Source organism: Bidens hawaiensis, unplaced genomic scaffold (genome assembly GCF_021521415.1).
Source record: "Bidens hawaiensis isolate Kalapana, Puna unplaced genomic scaffold, B.hawaiensis_p1.1 tig00020397_1, whole genome shotgun sequence".
Lineage (NCBI taxonomy): Eukaryota > Viridiplantae > Streptophyta > Magnoliopsida > Asterales > Asteraceae > Bidens > Bidens hawaiensis.
The window spans coordinates 1-20,915 of NW_027493104.1; the positions used below are offsets into that span (position 1 = coordinate 1).

The 20,915-nt window shown below is 36.2% G+C and overlaps 2 protein-coding genes across 2 annotated transcripts; both read left to right on the plus strand.

The window, feature by feature from the left end:
* Nucleotides 1-345: 345 nt before the first annotated feature.
* On the plus strand, nucleotides 346-1,621 carry LOC143560555 (histone-lysine N-methyltransferase ASHH1-like; the record flags this gene model as incomplete). Its single annotated transcript, XM_077048835.1, has 3 exons — nucleotides 346-380; nucleotides 811-1,216; nucleotides 1,308-1,621. Coding segments are annotated over 3 exons (672 nt in total), but the record flags the coding sequence as incomplete, so codon positions are not given.
* A 15,681-nt stretch (nucleotides 1,622-17,302) lies between these two features.
* On the plus strand, nucleotides 17,303-17,605 carry LOC143560553 (NADH dehydrogenase [ubiquinone] 1 beta subcomplex subunit 10-B-like). The gene has a single exon (XM_077048834.1). It carries the CDS (start codon nucleotides 17,303-17,305, stop codon nucleotides 17,603-17,605), a length of 303 nt encoding a protein of 100 aa, XP_076904949.1.
* The last annotated feature ends 3,310 nt before the right edge of the window (nucleotides 17,606-20,915 follow it).

Here is a 20,915-nt window from a genome sequence, read left to right on the forward strand (position 1 = left end):
CTTCCCTTTTCTTGCTCATCAAGTTTTGTCAATTTGTTAATCATGGATTTACTTATATATCACTCTGAAGTTAATAGTCGTGTTCGGGCCCCACTTGTTCTTAATATATTGCTTTCATTTGTATCTTTCCTTTGTTAACATTCTGTGGATTTACTTGTATGCCAATCTGAAGTTAGTAGTCATGGTCGGGCCCCACTTGTTCTTACAAAATTGCTTTCATTTGTATTTTGTTCCTTGTTAAACGCTTTGCATTCTTTTTTCTTATATCAATCATTGTCTTGCTCTTTTTAGGAAAATAGGTCTCGTTCCTTGTATAACCATCTAATACACTGTTTTCTTTAGCAGGAGCATAACCATGTGTGGGAAGATGGTGATGACAGGTAGTATATTCTGCATTCATATTTGTACATTTGTGTCTATGTACTATATGCTATCTAACTATACTAGTAATTATGAAATACTATATGCTTGGTCATACTCTTTAGTCTTTACTTTCTTGTTCACATGACAAAACATTTCTTGTTGCTTATTTTGAAGATTTTGTACACTAAATGATGGAGGTGACAATTTTGGTATAATATTAAGAAGTACTTAAATGTTTACCTGAATCTTTTTATCAAAAAGAAATTACCATTATTGTTTAAATAATATAGTTTTTAATCGTATATAATAGATCATTCTACCAAGTCGAATAAACTGGACCAAAAAGAGTCAGTGGTCTGGTCCTACCTGACCCTACCCCATTCTGACCCCCCATTTTGGCTGTTATCTAACTCATTTTGCCACCTCAAAACGTTTTTTTTCCTATAGGTATACAGTTGACGAATTCCCTCTTTACGATTCTGCTGAAGATGAGCCGTTGGATAAGGTCAAGGTTACCAACTCTACCAATGCGCTGATAACTGTCAAAACCGAGTCTTTTGAGTCAAACAACAATGGTTTTGGATACAAGTACGAAAGTTTTTCAGGGTCAGCTAATGCCCGAGCAGTAATCAAGAGTGAGGTGAAAGAAAATAGTCAAACTGCTATAATAGTGTCTGGACCGAGCACTAATGATAAATTTAGCAACGGGTCAGGTACGGGTCCTGCAAAAAGGGCAGCTAAACGCGTTCCAAACAGGAAGCAAAAACTCTTTTGTCGGAAACAGGTCAATGGAAAACGTGTTGCTGAACTCTTTGCCTCAAAAAAAGTGCAAGATGAACTTATGAAATGTGAGGTAAGCAGGATGATGCTCTACATTCTCTTTAAAATACATTACAACCCGTTTGAAATTAACATGTTCTGTTAAACACTTTTTCATGGTGTAGGAGGAACGAAATTTAGCAACCACAAAACTTGATTCCGTGTACGATGAAATACGCCCTGCGATTGAACAACGTGAAAGGGACAGCCTCGATTCTCTTCCAACAAGCGTAGCTGAAAAGTGGATAGAGGCGTCGTGTTCTAAACTAAAAGCGGATTTTGATCTCTATTTTACAGTTGTCAAAAATGTGGTGTGCCCTACTCCCCATACAAATGAACCAAATCCTGACCCTTAGTATGCTGTTGACTTCTTGAAAAGTCAATGGTGAACAAACATCATTTTCATTATCAACTTATAGTTTTGGTTTTGGATTTTGACCATGGAGGCTTAGATCACAGCTATTCAAATTAGCAATCAAATTTTAAAAAGCGATAGTTTTGTTCAGCCTGGTCTTTTTTAATTAGTTGTTGAATAAGGTGACGTGGCTGTATTTTATGTGATGTGTGATTTATTTTTTTTAAATATTCTTTTGTTCTTCATGTTAGAATTCAGACTTAGAAACTGTGTAGGGTACGAATAGGAAATTATGATTTGGTGAATAGAAGAAATTGATCAAGTGGGTCATCCACTAGCTCTTCCTTCTTTTCTTTCAGAAGGGATTCATGGAAATACATCCACTTAATTGCCCATCTAATTTAGCAGATCATTCTCTAGTAACATTTTACATTTTTTATTATGTCATGAATCCGATTGTCTAGGATTCCCCCGGAGACGCTTCTTTATCGTTTATGAGGTTGGGGACCCGCAAATTTATTGAATGGCTTACTTAACTCACTTGAAAATGATGTCACTGAAAGCACTAGCCTTTCTCATTTGTAATTGCTGTTCCCAACAATATCATAATCTTGACGTTTTTTCCAAAAGGACTAGCGAATATTTATTGTTTTCATGATTGTCCTGCACTTCATGCACTCCAACGTTTGTCCATTAAAAGAGAGAAATATAAAAGCCCCCTACATTTATTAAAGCCCCACACCATTTATTCATACATCACACATTGCCAATTCTAAACGTAACGTGCCCTATTTTTTTTTTATTTTTTAGAATGACGACTTTTTTGTATTTAAACTACCGCACTCTTTAAATTTGGGGAGCTCCGATGCTCTGCTCTGGTCAGACTATGTTGTCTTAATCGGGCCCATACTGGCCCTAATTTTTTTTTATTTTTTAGAATGACGACTTTTTTGTATTTAAACTACCGCACTCTCTAAATTTGGGGAGCTCCGATACTCTACTCTGGTCAGACTATGTTGTCTTAATCGGGCCCACACTGGCTTCAGAGTTTGGTTTGGGCGTTCCCTGGGAAATCATACCATCGACTGCCACTTGATATTCGTTGTACCACCACAAGAGCAGAACTCTCTAGCTTAACACATGGTGGGAATATAACCTAGGTGGGCTCAGGTTTGAACTGACAACCTTTGCACAAGGCCTAGCTCAAATCCTTCATTGCCAGTATCCACCAAAAAATGACACAAGTGGGATACGAACTTGATTCTCCACTAGAAAACCCAAGTCTTCTATCACTAGGCCACAAGTAGGGGATGTGCCCTACATGGTCTCCGTAGTTATGTCATGACATAAAGTGAAAGTTATATGTTAAATTATCACTAGTAGTTAACCCGTGCGATGCTGTGGAAACGATAGCTTGAACAAAAATTATATCGAAATGTAAAAAACAATAAACATGTCGCAACAATAAGTTTGGTTTTTTTTAAATCTTAAATATATATAAACGAAACCTCCCTAAACTCTCTCAAGCCACCAGATTGTTTTAAATATATATTTGTAAATGGCGCCGGAGATGCCGGAATCGGAACGGCATTCGAAAGGACGGAGGTGGTGATGGGGTGGGGCCGACGACGGCGTCGGTGATGGTGGTGGTTCAAGGTGGTGGTGGTGGTTCAAGGTGGTGGTGGTAGTTAAGGGGTATAATTGTAAAAATATATTTTTCTAATTATTTGAAAAGGACGGGAAAGGTAGGAAACATAAAAAAACAGTCTCTCAAGACGGTTTTTTGAATAAAAAAGATTTGGAAAAATATGAACTTTTGCTCCAAGATTACAAATAATTTGGACTTGCACGACATTATTTCCTCAAATCTCGTCTTTTACCTGACTTTCTTTCAAAATCTAGTCTTTATTTTATCTATTCCTAATGCGTCTTGACAGTCCAAATTATAAAAGATTTTGAGGAAAAAAAAGGCTATTTTGGGACTTCACTCTCTAAAAAGGGCTATTTTGGGAATTTTCCAATAAATGTAATGATCAGAATTATCACAACAAAACAAACCAGTTGTTTCACAATCAACTACAAGCAAAATTTATCTCTCACTCGGTGTTAGTCTTGCTTTTATTAAGAATAAATCTTAATAGATGTCAACAACTAAAGAGAAAAGGATAAGGAAATACAATTCTCCGGCTAGAGATAATGAAGATCGTAACGAATTTGAACTATGTACACCCTAGCCAACCAAACACATGGGTAGTGGGATTTGGGTAAACTATCTATCTAAATTAAAAAGCAAATAGTGTATCCAATAAAAACTTTATAAAAAAAGCAGTTTTTAGAACATTTATAAAGATTTTATATCCCGTCGACATTGGTATTAGATAGACTTTTAATATGTTATCAATGTCAATTATAACATATTAGAGTGCCTAAACATTTAGCACAAAATTGTCACCGACCAGACCAACAAATGATCATATGCACTTAGCCTGTGTAAACCCAACATAATCTGTTTAAAAATAAATTAGGAATATCTAATCTATGTAAATTAAACATATTTAGCCACATAAAAATGTAAGCAAGACGTTAATCCGAACCCAAAAATTCAGTAAATTCAAACATAGAAACCAAGTAAAATCTGAAGCATCTCAAGTCCTTTACGCTGGTCAATAATCAACCATATACACGAAAGGGACTAGAACAATTCTAACCGAATTAATTGATAAAACCATACCTAAATAATGTTTTTGTTCAATCATATGGATCATATGATACCAAATCAAGTATACATACTCCGCCTTCCACATCATATGGCTATTAAGTGGTCACGTTAGTCATTTGTTTATCAACTAAACATATCATATGTGTTGTATGATTTGCTCATCATATGACACATATGAACATCTTCGCCTGTCAATTGATATGGTCCACATAACCATTTTTCTTATCACATGACTCGTCTCATATTAACAACACGACACATGTTGTAACATTCGTTAAATTTCGGACCCTAAATCTGACCCATTTAACGTTTTATTTTTCGGTCTATTGTTATTAATCAAATTAATAAATTTATTATCGATCATTTCACGACGCCCGAATTAGTTTCGGTTATTTTATAAAAAAATTGCATTTGTTTAATTATTTCTTTTATTTATTTATTGTTAAACTATCCAAACTATACAAAATTAACCCCCTAACTAACTTCTAACACATTATGCATCCAATCCTATATATCAGGGACCAAATTGCAATTATTATTTAAAAAAAAATTTCCTTCTTCTTCCTCTCTACGCCACTCACGGCAAACACCACCCCAAACCCATTTCTTGTTCTATAATTTTCGGCCAAAATCACTAAATTATGTTAACCAAATCAATTACCAACCTAAAATGAATCACACCGACACTCTAATTATAGAATACGATAACCTATTGATCGCTATTTCGTTTAAATGTAACCTGCGGCTTAATCAACCTCATAGCACTATAAATGCACGATGAAAACTCAATTAATCTTGCACACACACTCCTTACACCTCCACGACTATAAGCCCTAAATCAATTGCTTCACCCCTTGCTGTTAAGATCGAGTTCGTGATTGCCTTGAAGCCGTGAACCCTTGAACCAATTCAACCCTTAATTCGTCGCATAATCTGGTAATTAAAACATGCATTTAGATCGCATTTAACCAAGAATCTTTAACCCTAAACCAATTTCAGTCATCATCAACGTTTTGTTGATAAACTAGACCTAGGGTTATTTTCTTTTTTGAACTGGGTTCTGCTTAGGGCCGTCTGTTTACATATTATTAGGTCTGTTATCATTAACAATGTATGTTAGAACACTTGGAACCGATCCAGGCGTGGGTTCAAACCCCATGGACCCAGTTTTGAGTTTTTCATTTCTATTTTTCTTTTAATCATATTATTGATAATATACAATTATATACCACTAAATAAACATTATTTTAACGAAACCGAACCCTAAACTCACATTTTCTTGTCGTGAACCTTCATTTATTGATTTATCTATAATATATATACATATACATGTATGTGTTTATAAGTAAAGCAAAAGAAACTAATATTTGGTTACCTTTTCGATTAATAAACCGAACTAATAACCTATTAACGTTAGAAGTAAATTTGCGTTTAACTTTCCCATTAATACATATATTATTATAATTTAACGATATTATTATATATATTAGTTACTTATTTATCAATAATTAATATAGCATAAATAAAAATAATTATAGTAAAGATGGATTTAGTTTTCTTATCGTTAAATATATTTAATGTGTAAATTTAACATAATAATAATAATAACAATAATAATAATAATAATAGTATTAAATAACTAGTGAGAAACCCGCGCGATGTCGCGGGTCGCGAGTGTGACAAATCAACGCATTCTATAAAGTTGATTGAGGACCTACTTCATTAATATGGGAGATAAATGGTAGATGTGGCAAGACGGGTGGGTCAATTGAGTTGCGTAACAAAACATCCAGTTTAACCACAAACTTGACTTATTGCCAAAGATTAATTTTGATCATCAAAAAGTTTATTTCTATAAAAATTCAAAGTTGACCGGAGTAATTTATTTCTGTGCATTATCAATTATGCCCAAAAAGCCCTTATTCAAGTAAAAAGTCCAATAGCCATCTCAATGCCACCATACTTCAACTTTGACTATATGAAAGTAAATGTTGTCCTTAACAATATTCGGGATACATTTATTTAGTAGCAAAGTTTCGTTGGGTTTTTGGAGGCTTAATTGGGCCCGGGTTAGAAGACATTTTTATTGGCAGATTGATTAAATTGAAGAATAGTGGCAGGCCTGGCCCGTTTATTTAATTATAGCCCGCTTGCCTTCTGTTTCGATTGGGCCCGGGTTTTGCGATTCAAAAAGGGGTAGCAGCACAGCTTGTTGCCCGCTTGCCTTCTGTTTCGATGTAATCCAATAAACAATTTCTTTAAAAATAATTTATATATATAAGTTATGAGTTCAAAAAAAAAAATAAAAAAAATTATAGCCCATTTATAGTTTTCTTGGGGATTAAGTTGTAAACCCTAGATAGTATAATCTCTATATATTCGTTGTGTACTTGTAATTCCTCATCGCGAGTGAGGCAGAGGCAATAATAAAAGTATCCTGGTTGCAGCCCGTGGACGTAGGTCAGCCGACCGAACCACGTAAATCTCGCGTGTTCATCTTCGTTTATTATTTTCTCTTGCAGATTATTTGTGTTTGTGTGTGTGTTGCAATACCCGAATCCCTAACAAGTGGTATCAAGAGCCGAGGTTACGGTTACACACGGGCGAAACACAACGTGAGAGAAGCGGTTTGGTTCGAATAGTGGTTTGTTATTTGGCAGCCGGCCATTAATTTACCATATTATTCTATCGGAGTTTGTTGGTCTTCACAACCCAGAATTCAGCAACCCCACGGCTTTGTTACAAAAGAAGGTATTGAAATAAATTTTCCATTCTTTGTCTTTTGTGAGTAATACACAACACCGTCCAAGTGAAATCAAAAAGGAGTCAACAAATTCTTTTTAATGCGTTGACTAATCATTCCAAGAAAAACAAAATCAATTGGATTTTTTATTTTGAGCATCGACCAGCAGTAGCAGTAAGCAATTGTATTGCTTTGTTTTTTAACCATCTCTTGATCAGAAAGAAACCTCGGAACAGGTTTGCGTTTCTTGTTTGTTTCAATTTCTGATTATTGATTAGGTTTGTGGTTGTTTCGTTTGCTTCGAGTTTTTTGATCATCGGGTTTTGGCATTTGTCTGGCAGTTTAGCCGGGTGGTTTTGTTGTGGTTAACGGGGTTACTTTGTTGGTCCAAAGTTTTTCTTAATATTAGTTACCTAGATCCAAAGTTAGGAATTCTTAGTTCGAGATAATGGCTGTGAATGAGAAACTTCAGATTGAGAAGTTTGATGGTAAAGACTTTGGTTGGTGGAAAATGCAAATAGAAGATTTGCTGGTTCAGAAGGATTTAGACATGGTATTGGGTGAAAGGCCATAGAAGATACAACCAGACGAGTGGGAAATTTTGGATAAGAAAGCCAATGCAGTTATTAGATTGTCGTTATCGAAGGATGTTGCGTTCAACATCTTGAAGGAAACCACGGCGCGTGGGATAATGAATGCATTGTCTAATATGTACGAGAAGCCTTCGGCAGCTAATAAGGTTTTCCTGATTCGTGAACCGGTGAACACGAAGATGAAAGAAGGAAGTTCAGTTACAGTACACATCAATAACTTTAGCTCGATTTTGTCAAGACTTGGGTCAGTTAGTATAAAATTCAAAGATGAGGTTCAGGCTCTACTACTGTTATCATCCTTGCCTGATAGCTGGTCGGGAACTGTTACAGCGATTACTAGTTCTACCAGCGAGTTCACTTTTGATGGGATTAAGGATCTTATTCTAGGCTAAGACGTCAAACAAAGAAATTCAGGTGAATCATCGGGTGATTTAATGCATGTTGGCAGAGGAAGGAAAAATAACAGAGGTAGTGGGAGCGGGAACAGGAAAAGGAGTCAGTCTAGGACTAAGAAGGATGTGGTATGTTAGAACTGCAAAGAGGCGGGACACTTTAGGAATCAGTGTCCGAATGATAAGAATGAAAAGAAAGAAGTCAACACAACAGAAGAATGCTCAGAGGATGAGGCTTTGGTTCTTAGTGTTGAGGATAATGTTGATTCCTGGGTCATGGATTTTGGTGCTTCATTTCATGCTATCCACAGCAGTGAAGCATTGCAGAATTTGAAGGAAGGTGATTTTGGTAAAGTTAGACAGGCGAACAATGATGTTCTTGATGTTACGGGCATGGGTGACATGAATTTAGTTACTTCAGTCCAGTGGCGGATCCAGGAATTTTTTTAGGTGGTTCCCTCTTAATTTATAAGGTGGTTCCTACGCGTCTTCTATATATCCGTACACTATTATTTCGAAACTCGGGTGGTTCCGGGGAACCACCCGTTTGTATGCTGGATCCGCCCCTGACTGCTTCTTGCTTCAAACTTGAATCTTACATTTGTATAATGCATCAATGTCCTTCTCTGAGCAATTAATCAGCCACATTGGATCCATGACATCGATCACATCCCATACACCATCACGATTCAATACTATCACCGCTTCTCCCCTATTCTCATCATAGTACCACCACTTAATGTATAATGAAAATCCTGTTCCATAGGGTACATCAGGATAATCTTCAAGGTCTGCGGTTGGTTATACCTCCAGGTCTTCACAAAATCGTTAAGTCTCTGGGTCTTTCTTAACTTTGGACACATGTAGAAATGGCTTTTGGGGTGTCCAACTCTTGAAATTACATTTCGCATAAACTCCCATATTTCTTTCATAGGGCCTTGTTTCGGACAGTATGATAACTCCTTGTCAACAATATCGACGACATCCATCCAGGGCAGTGACTTTAGCTCACACAAACTCTCAAAATACTTCACCCAAAATGTCCTTCGTACGGCTATCTTTCTGATTTTGGACAAGTAAGCTATGCTAACGACTTTCCCAAGCTTCAACTCTTTTTCTTTCTTATAGTAATTGATCGGCTTCAAGTATATACATTTCGGCTCGATCTTCCTCCTTTCAAATCACTCATCCTATTCCTGACTATTGATCTCCTCATCTTCAACAGGTTTTCCTTTATCAGCAGGAATAGGATTACCTTGACTATCAAACTCCTGACTAATCATGTCAACCTCCTCATTGAAATCTTCATCAAATTCAGGAATTTCATGATCAGCTTCAAGTATAGGTTCATTAACAAGAACAACATCAAGATCATCAACCGAACACAAATCCTTCTCAAAATTAAACATGAACTCCTCTTCAGTGACCTCAAGTAATCTGGCAATAACAGCACGAGCCATCTCAATTTCTCCCTCATCTAAATCCTCTCCAGTATATGAAAACCTAACCAGAGGTTTAAAAGATAACGGATCCACATCAAGAATCTCTAACTCATCAACATTGCCACCAGTATGAGTTTCCCTTTGACTTGGTTCAGCTGTAATAACTGGCTCAGAAGCAGATTCAACAACAACACTTGAAATCGAACCAACCAAAATACCAACACCTCCACCTGCACTCGGATAATCATTATCATCTCAACATCATTGTGAGTCGGGGAGTCACCATAGTCAACCTTTTCTTCATCCTCATCATCCTGTTCTTCTTCAACAATTTGATCAACAATTAATAGGCTCAACTACAACTGGTGCTACAACATGCTCAGCCACCACAGGTTCAACAACCTCAGGTTCAACAACCTCTTATTCAACAATCATTGGTTCAACAATCACTGGTTCAACAACCACTGCTGGTTCATAACTGGAGCAATTACATGATCTACAAACATAGAAGAAGAACCACCAATATCCTGAACATCAAAGTGAATCACGGGTTCATCAATCTTCCCTTTGCCCTTAGCATCCACCCTATCCTGATCATATTGCATCCTGAACTCCATTTCCTCCACACAAGACTCACACCATATACTCTTGTGAAAATCTTATCATCTGCAGCTGAATTCTCCAATTCCTGCTTAATACTAATACCCAACTTGTCTTCTTAAATGGCAGAATACCTCATGTATAGATTCAATAGATCAACCTGTTGTTTACGTCTCAGTTCACCATCCTCTATCACTTTCCTTTGATCAGCATTTTCTTTTCTCAATCTTGTTCTCAGCAACCAAACTATCAATCTTTATGCCCTGTTCAGTCACAATTCCCTTTATCGTATCATGCTCTCGAAATGTAGGGAAATCACCAAAACATCCAGCATCAATAGACGGAAAGCTACCAAAATCAGCAGCTTTAACAAGTGTGTTCTTAGGAGAAGCATGTTGTTCTGGAGCTGGTGGTGTAGGTGTCTGTTGTACCACCGGTGTCTTCAAAGTGTTGTCATCACCACCCAAATCTACCACCGGTTCTTCCACAATGAACTCCGGATTTCTAGGAGTCTCAAATATCTCGGGTTGCTCAATGTCATCAGTCGTTAGGTGACTTAACCCCTTTTAACTTCTTCTTAACCCTCATAGTCTTCTTCTTGACTGGCTTATCTACAACAACATCTGGAATGTACGACTCATCAATATCATCAGTCGTTTTCCTCTTTCTTGAAACAGCATCCTTCTTCTCAAAACGGGCACGAGGATTAGCCAAAGCAATTCGTCTTCCCTCAGAATCTGATTTGGTTTCCTCAGGATGCTTATCTGATGTAGCAGAATAGACTTCCTCCTGAGTAATTGGAGTAATCACCTCTTTCTTGACAACCTTCTTCCTTTTCTTTTTGGGTGCAACCGGTTCATCATCTGATTCCAACTCAATCTTGATAAAACGTTTAGCTCCACCAACAGGCTTGTAATCTAACATCAACCTGCCTCCAGTTTCTCTGTCTGAGCCTCTCCCATATTTCCTCCACTTATTATCAGTTAGAGCAATATTGTCAGGGTTAGATAAATGACCGAATAACTCCTTGAACTTTGGTACCTGACTCTCCTTAACATTTTTGTAAGACACAAGCTTTGGCAAGTTGTTCCTAGTCATATGATCTAAAATGATAGTGGGACTCTCCTTCTTGACCTTTGGAAATAATTCCTCCACAAACATCTGTACAAATTGAGGATATTGCCACCACTTCTCTTTCCTAAAGTTTAACTTCATGTTGTCCAGCATCATTCTTGAAAAGTTGTACGTCAAGTTAAGACATAAAGCTGCCAAAGTACTCATCTGGTAATCGAGTATCTTGTCATATTCCCCTTTTCGGTGCCCCAAGCAGTGAATAACGACATGAACCAAGAACTTGTAAGGACGAGATAAAGCTGTCTTCCTCAATGAAAACTTGTTCAATGTCTCACGATAACCCATTCTCAACATACAACCCTTAACCATATGCTCATCAAGATCTACAGGGTTTGTCAGCTCGTCACCAAATTCTAAAACCTTTCTGATTAAAGCTTCAGTTATGATTATCTTCTGGCCTTGTACCTCTGAGGGAATATGAGTACCAAATACTACTGCCTTCTTCCAGAACTCAGATACAATACTCTGATAAGGAACAGCAACATGTGTCATCGCTTTGTATACCCTCGATCTATTTAGAAATGGCATCATCACTGCAAACTTCTCGGCTTTTCGATACTCGTCATTAAGATATGCACAAATATTATGCTTATGATCAGTGGGCTTAGCTTCTTTAACCGTCTGAAAATCAAAAGATTAAACAAGTTAAAATCAGAATTCAATTATTAAACACGTCCGTATATGTTTTATCTTTCACGGATATGTCATTTCAGCGTATAAGTGTGACCACGTATATGTATGTCAACTTATATGTTACATTGACTTAGTGGACCAGCTTATATGTAAAAGTTTGACTTTTTGACCACGTATATGTTCATGAGTTATCCGCCGCATATGTTTTTGACATCTGCGCCGCATATGTCCAAAACATATGCGCCGGATATGTAACTTTTATGACCAAAATCTGTTAAGTCCAAACAATCAATCCACAATCAATTTAATCACATATATGAAACCTATAATCGTCGATCAACACTAATATAGCTTCAATTTTGACATATTTATTTGATTAATTGATCAATTATGAATTTTGAAAGCCGCATATGTAATATACCAGATCCATCAAATTAATCATCATTAAAACTCAATTCATAGATTTGTTTGTGTTCGTTTATCGGGTATAAGATCAATTTTATGAACAAATTTAAAAAACCCTTTGATTTTGTGATCAAACTCAACATATTCGTTCCGTGTGTATTGTTCATACCCAGATCTGAATCAATAATATCAATTCATCTCACCTTTTCACTCTGAGTTGGTGTGCGTATCACCAAAACAAAGAAAAATGGGCAGAATAACGGCTAGCAAGTGTGAATAAAGTGTCAAGACATAGAGTTCAAGTGTCCAGGTGCATAAGCAATACTTATGTGACGGATGTTATATTTATACTGAAACATATGCGGCGCATAAGTAAAGAAACTTACGCGGCGCATAATTTAGGCGCCACATAAGTTTGTAGACTTATGCGCCGCATAAGCATGTCCACCTTAATTTGAACTGATTTTGTAATTCACACCCATGTGATGTTACAAGTACAAATTAATATCCTTGCCCATCAAAAAAATGACTTAAATAAGCTCAACTTGAAAATGTAATGTATATCAAGTCTAAATCAATGACCTTGAATATAACAGATAAACGTTTGGTTCTTTTTGAAATGATATGAGAAACACAGCTCGATTCATTATTCTTGAAAATCATTAAAGCCCCAGAGATAGTTCACCCGGACATCAAGAGTCGAAAACTAAATTAGAAAAAAAAATCTTTTTGGCTTTTAAAATGAAAACAACTGTAAGTAAATCAAACAAACGAACATCAAGCTATGTACAAACATAAAATCACATATTTTTGTGAGTTTGAGCAGGGATCATATTGACCAAATTGCGCTTCCATCACAGTTTTATTTTCAGTTTTTATTCTGATTGGTGTTAAGTCAATCATTGGTATTGTTGTCCACCTAAACCTTCCAACAAATTGTTTAGAAATTTCTGTGATATGATTAATTGGTTCATTTAAGCACGGATCTTATGTGGATCCCACCCATCAGACCTATATGTATATCTTGATACTGTGAATATTTACAAGTATACTTTTGTTTTTGATATTTAAAACTTGATTAGCTGTGACTCATGGAAAACAATAAAGCAAAAAAACTCAGAACGTTAAAGTTTTCCCTTAAGGTCGGTATTACTACACGCAAATAAGGTTCCATTTTAACAAAAATAAAAAGATAAAATAAGTTGAAGTTGTACAGGCCTTAATCCACATTTTGATACATGACTTTCACACATTTGTGCTTATCGTATACACAGAGGAGATCCAAGGCTTGTACGAAACACCAAGAAAATAAAGCAGAATATTCAAATCTTAACCCTCAGGTCGGATAATCTTATCGAGCAGGAGAGGATCCAAGATTTGAACAAATATAAAGAAAAAATAAAATTGAATTTCTTTTCAAAATAAAATGAAAAACAAGTTGAATGTCTTTGCAAAATAAAAGCATACACACACAGCAATCTTTAAACTTTACTTTTATTAAAAACAGATATTAATCAGTTTCAAGATGTTCCCAACTAGATTCGACAAATTTTAGTTTATATCACGTACTTTTTGGTACTTGTTTGTTTAAAGGCCTACCAATGCACTAATGCAATTAAGCACACAACTTTTTATGCCTACTTTTTACTGAACTTGGGACCAGATGATCAATGTACTATCATCTTCCCTTTTTGCTTCAGAAACTCATTTTCTGAGGAGCAACATTTTTAATGTTTTTGACATTTTGAATTTTATATTGTTTTTGACTTTTTCAAAATTTTCAATGTTTTTGGTTTTTCATGAATATATATCCCTCCTAAAATCAAAAACCATATGAAAGATATTTACAAAAACACAATTGACTCCGATGTATAGATTCACAGGATATCTGACTCATCAAGTATCTCTGTAACATTCTTTTCCCCAACGCCCAAAACTTTTATACCATTAAGCTTTAATATGTAGTTAAAACGTGGTTTATCGAAAGCTTTGGTAAAAAGATCAGCTCTTTGCTCATCGGTATGAATTTTGTCTATGGTGATCAACTTCTTTTCGTAGCAATTACGAATGAAGTGAGACCGTATTTCTATATGTTTAGTTTTAGAGTGATTTACTGGAATTTTAGTTATTGAAATTGCTGCAGAATTATCTACAAAGATAGGGGTAGTTAGAAATTCAAACCATAGTCTCGTATCTAATGTTGGATCCATAGAACCTGAAAGCATCAACTGGAAGCAACTACGTACTTAGCTTCACCGGTAGATAGCGACACCGTGATTTGGTTTTTGCACTGCCAAGTGATAAGTCTTTTACCAAAGAATTGGCACCCCGCTGTTGTAGATTTGGCGTTCAGCTTGCAGCTTCAGTAATCCAAGTTTGAGTATGCCCTCAGCACAAACTCATCCTCTCGCGGATACCAGAGACCAACCCCCGAACATCCTTTAAGATATTGTAAGATGCGCTTGACGATCATGAGATCTGATACTTTCTGATTAGACTAATATCGAGAGCACAAACATGTGACATACATGATGTCTGGCCGGGAAGCAGTGAGGTACATCAGCGAACCTATCATGAATCGGTACAAGGTTTGATCTACCTTCCCCCCGTTGGGATCAGGTCCAATACCATGATTTAGAGGTAGAGGAGTACTAATAGCTAATCCATCAGTCATGTTGAATTTCGTCAGGACGTTATTGACATATTTCGTCTGGTGAATAAAGATACCATCATATAACTGCTCCACCTGAAGTCCTAAGAAACACTTCATCTTCCCCATGGCACTCATTTCAAACTTCTGCTTTATAACTTCCTCAAACTGCTTGCACAGATCATCGTTTATCAACCCAAAGATGATATCATCTACATAAATATGCACAATCAGTAGATAAACGTCCACATGCTTCGTGAAGAGTGTACAATCGACAGTTCCTCGAATAAATCCATTGTCCAGTAGGTGTTGGGACAACGTCTCATACCAGGCTCTCGGGGCCTGATGGAGACCGTATAAGGCTTTATCAAGAAGGTACACCTTGTCCTTGTGGATCGGATCGAAAAACCCCGGTGGTTGTCCCACACAGACTCCTCACTTATTCTCCCGTTGAGAAAAGCAGATTTGACATCTAACTGATAAACCATAAAGCCCCTCCAAGAAGCGAAAGCTAGAAAGATCCGAATAGCCTCTAGCCTTGCAACTGGTGCATAAACCTCATTGTAATCAATACCCTCTCTCTGATTAAACCCAAGAACAACTAATCGAGCCTTGTTTCTCACAATAATCACATTCTCGTCCCTCTTGCACTTAAACACTCACTTCGTGTTAATTTGTTTCTTATTTTTCAGCAAGTCAACGAGCTTCCAAACCCCGAGCTTTTCAAATTGCATTAATTCTTCTTGCATTGCATTTACCAGCTCTCTTCGGTCAAGGATTCTTTATAAGTCTTCGGTTCTATTTGAGAGATGAAACATTTGAATGAGAACCGACTATTTAATGGTGATACACTTATGTAGAAACAACGAAGGCTCTGATCGATTTGACTTCGTGTCTGGACCCTCGTGTTCAGATCACCAATTATGTTCTCTTCTGGATGATAAGACAACGTGTTTGGTATGACATCAGTAGACACTGTTACATCAGGTTGGAGATTATTGTCATTTTAATCGACAGATACCGACGGAGAAATAGCCTCGATTAATTCCTCATCTGTTTCACCATCATCATAAAAAACGGGTGTAGTCTCAGGTACAGTATCGGTCGGGATGGGATCTAGAACACTTGAAGGAACTATAACAGTAGGAGCTTCTAGTGTTGATACACCAACTGAATCTATCAGCGTGCCATTCATGTGAGGGGCAATTTTATCCTTTTTTCCCAAATACACCCTAGCCCCTCACGTGAGGAGGTTTGGGAATTAGGACTGAGGTTTATTTTGAGAGAAAGGGATAAAATTGCCCCTCACGTGAATGACACACTGATGGATTTAACGACCAGACTTAACGGGGTTAGTGGGTCGGGTTTAATTGCAAGTGAAATGAAACCACAGTGACGAAAATCGCAATTTTGAAACTATTGGACAAAAACTGCATATTTGGACAAATCACAGGGACAAAATTGCAGTTACTTTAAATCTTAAAATGTATATAAACGAAACCTCCCTAAATTCTCTTAAGAGACCAGATTGCTTTATTTGTAAATAAAAGCTTCTCATGCATCGAATTTACGGGTATGGGTCTCACCAAACCCGTATAGCTTTTAAACGGGTTATAACATCTCATTGGGATATACTAAATATTAATATCAGATTTTTTTTTAAAAAAAAGATATTATTTATAATTAAGAAACAATTTTATAGTAAAAAAAACGGGTCATGGGTCTCACCAAACCTAGATAGCTTTCAAATCAGGTTACCTTATTTATTTGTGAAACCCTTTTATCATCAAATTCTGAGTATATTATTAACTTCCTTACAATAAATAAAATTAAAATCCTAAAAAATATATAAATATTAAAAATGAATAATGTAAAACAACCCCGTAATACGGGGGATAAAAGCTAGTATATATATGAAGGAAATCTTTAAAAGTTCTTTGATTTCTCCTCACCTCCTTTCAAGCCACAAGATTGTTTTATTTGAAAATGACGGATTCTCATACGTTTGACCCGAATTCATGGGTATTGGTCTCACCAAACCTAGATAGCCGTTGAACAAATTATAACATCTCACAATATATAAAAATTAATCTTACCAAATATTTATATAAATATACTAAAAAATAGGGTTATACTTAAAAGTAATATCCGATTAAAAAAATGTATTATTTATAATTAAGAAACAATTTTATAGTTAGAAAAATAAGTGAGTCATGAGTCTTATTAAACTCAGATAGCTTTTAAAACATCTCATTTATTTATGAAAATTTTTTATTATCAAGATTATTAACCTTTATAAAATAATATAAATATTACAAAAGAAAAGCTTAAAATATTATAAAGAATAAAATACATACAACTAGAAAATATAATATAGGAAATAGAAAAGCAAACATCAAAATCCCCAAATCTGAGGGACAGACGGATAGAAATTAGGTTTCCGGAGTGGAGAGAATGGTTCGAAAGAGGGAAGTGGTATTCGATGAACAGCCGCCGGATTTCGATCCAGCGAACCCTTACAAGGATCCGGTGGCGATGATGGAGATGCGGGAGCACATCGTCCGCGAGAAGTGGATCGACATCGAGACGTCCAAGATCATCCGCGACAGGCTCCGCTGGTGCTACCGCATCGAAGGCGTCAATCACCTCCAGAAGTGCCGCCACCTGGTCCAGCAGTACATGGATTCCACCCGTGGTATTGGCTGGGGTAAGGACGGCCGCCATCCCGCTCAACACGGCCCCAAGCCAGACTCATGATTCATGGTATTTATAATACAACGTGTCACATTTTGTTGTTATTTCAAATCAAATATATATAAACACACACACACATAAGTTTATCACTATAATCCTTTGAACCATCTTACAAAAATCAAAGTTATGTACCACTAGATAATGTACGTGTTGGAAAACCTTCTAAGTTGCTTTGCTGAAAACTTTAAATTGTTATTTAATCATATCTAATATGTAACACATTAGTTATGAATAGAACTTTTTTATGAATATTGACAGTAAAGCAATCGCCAGACCCGTTTGGATCTTCTTAGGTAAATAGAAATGTGGCAAATCTAACATCTATTTTGAGTTTAAATTTCAGATTGTGCAAAACTAAATTTTTAAGAATGTTTCTACAAGTGTGCTAGAAGTAAAACTAATTGATATTTAGTTCCCTGATGTTGGCAGGCTAATGCGTTGAAGAGAGGCTGGAGCTTCGTATACCAGTTTGTTTGGCAGTTTTATGTGGACACCAATCATGTATTTTGATGTTACTTCATAATAAAAACTTCGTTCCCCTCTTTGATTGAAATTTGGTGCAATTGGCATTTTGAAATGTTCTCATATTATTATGATTATTGTTTACTATTATTTTTATTTTATTTTATTTAGTTATAAGTATTATTAGGAAATATTCACCTAATGGTTACAAAGGATCGTTTTCTGAAAATTTTAACGTCTTCTTTTAAAGTTGCTTATGTTTTAGTGACAAACATGACTGACTTTTTTAGAATTACTATTTGAAAAACACGATAAATATACACCTGCTAATCTGATGCCATCCAGCCACATGCTGTACTGGAATGGTTATTATTATTTTTACAATTTATGAATTACCGTGCTTTTATTGTTCTTGTAGATCAAGCTCTTAATTAACCATGTTGAAAACTCAAAATATTTAGAGGTTCTTTTACTTCATTTTTGATAATTGTCTATTTTATTAATCAAGATTTTCAAATTTATCAACATTTATTTGTTGACGATTTGTTTATTCATCAACATTTGTTTTCTCATTAACATTTGTAGGTTCGTTACCTTGAGTTCGTCAACACTGATGTGATTCATTTAAGGGGATTACTCCATAGAATAACAACCAAGTTTCAGATTTGTTTAAATTAGGTCACTGGTGTAAAGTTTTGTTCTGTTTAGGTCACTTAACATTTATTTAGTGTTTCAACCCTAGATATTTGACTTAGATAGCAGGTTATCTTTGTTTTTTTTTTTATATTATCAATTATCTTGACATTGCATACTAAGCACCTGTTAGCTTAAGATGAATGCATACTGAACACCTGTTAACTTAAGAGGAGTGTAAAGTAAACACCTCTTAACTTAAGAGGAGCGCAAAACAAACACCTCTTAATTTAAGAGGAGTGTAAAGTAACACCTGTTAACTTAAGAGGAGTTCACAGCAAACATCTCTTAACTTAAGAGTGTAAAGCAAACACTTGTTAACTTAAGAAGAGTGTAAGGAAAACACCTGATAACTTAAGAGGAGTGCACATGTTTACCTCTTACTTAAGATGAGTGCATAATAAACCTAGATAATTTGCTATCCACGTCAAGCTTTTAAGAAAAATCTCCTACTCAATAAAGTCTTGTTTGGTTGAAGAAGCTTGAAACCTTTTGAAAAGACGTTGAAGGGTGACGTAGAATGTACGTACGGATCGGAAATGTTATCGCTCAAGCCTTGAGGTGCGGAAAACAACAAGGACGAAAGAACACAAGAAACGTTAAGCATATCTTCTAACAAACATATTACAAAAGATATGACTTTACAAAGTACTTTCTTTCTCTACTTTCTCTCTCTAGCATCTGACATTAATGATCAAAGTTTTTGTTCACGCATAAGTCATCCTATTTATAGGTTTGACAAGAAAGACACGTATGGCGTATATGTTACCCGCCATATATGTTATGCGTCGCATAACATATCCATTCATATGGACTTATGCGGTACTCTATATACACAAACATACATTTGACATTTAAGCTATACAAAACAATACAGACCCTAGCAATAGACATTATGTTCTAACAAACTCCCCTTTGGATGTTGCTAGGTCTTCAGTCTTCAATCCTTCTTCATTCCTTCATGCCAAAAAATTCGTTCTCTGTATTCTTGCCTCATATCTTCCCACGAACGTTTGTCAGACGGCTTCTGATTTGTAGGGATTGAGATGCCTGTACCCTTGTATTGGTAATTTGACCATGAAGCACGCACCCTTTTCTCCTTGATTAGCCTTTCACGTACCTTCTCTTTTCTTTCCTCTTCTTCACCCAGCTTCTGCCATTTACTTTTCCAAACCTGTCCTGCATGTATCTTATACTTATAACATACTTTCACAACCTTATGATACTGCATAGCTGATTCATACTGCTTCTTGTTTCAAACTTGAATCTTACATTTGTATATTGCATCAATGTCCTTCTCTGAGCAATTAATCAGCCACATTGGATCCATGACATCGATCACATCCCATACACCATCACGATTCAATACTATCACCGCTTCTCCCCTATTCTCATCATAGTACCACCACTTAATGTATAATGAAAATCCTGTTCCATAGGGTACATCAGGATAATCTTCAAGGTCTGCGGTTGGTTATACCTCCAGGTCTTCACAAAATCGTTAAGTCTCTGGGTCTTTCTTAACTTTGGACACATGTAGAAATGGCTTTTGAGGTGTCCAACTCTTGAAATTACATTTCGCATAAACTCCCATATTTCTTTCATAGGGCCTTGTTTCGGACAGTATGATAACTCCTTGTCAACAATATCGACAACATCCATCCAGGGCAGTGACTTTAGCTCACACAAACTCTCAAAATACTTCACCCAAAATGTCCTTCGTACGGCTATCTTTCTGATTTTGGACAAGTAAGCTATGCTAACGACTTTCCCAAGCTTCAACTCTTTTTCTTTCTTATAGTAATTGATCGGCTTCAAGTATATACATTTCGGCTCGATCTTCCTCCTTTCAAATCACTCCTCCTGTTCCTGACTATTGATCTCCTCATCTTCAACAGGTTTTCCTTTATCAGCAGGAATAGGATTACCTTGACTATCAAACTCCTGACTAATCATGTCAACCTCCTCATTGAAATCTTCATCAAATTCAGGAATTTCATGATCAGCTTCAAGTATAGGTTCATTAACAAGAACAACATCAAGATCATCAACCGAACACAAATCCTTCTCAAAATTAAACATGAACTCCTCTTCAGTGACCTCAAGTAATCTGGCAATAACAGCACGAGCCATCTCAATTTCTCCCTCCTCTAAATCC

What these genes read in the sequence shown, in the direction of transcription:
- LOC143560553 (XM_077048834.1), top strand. Translation starts at nt 17,303, where the DNA reads ATGGTTCGAAAGAGGGAAGTGGTATTCGATGAACAGCCGCCGGATTTC.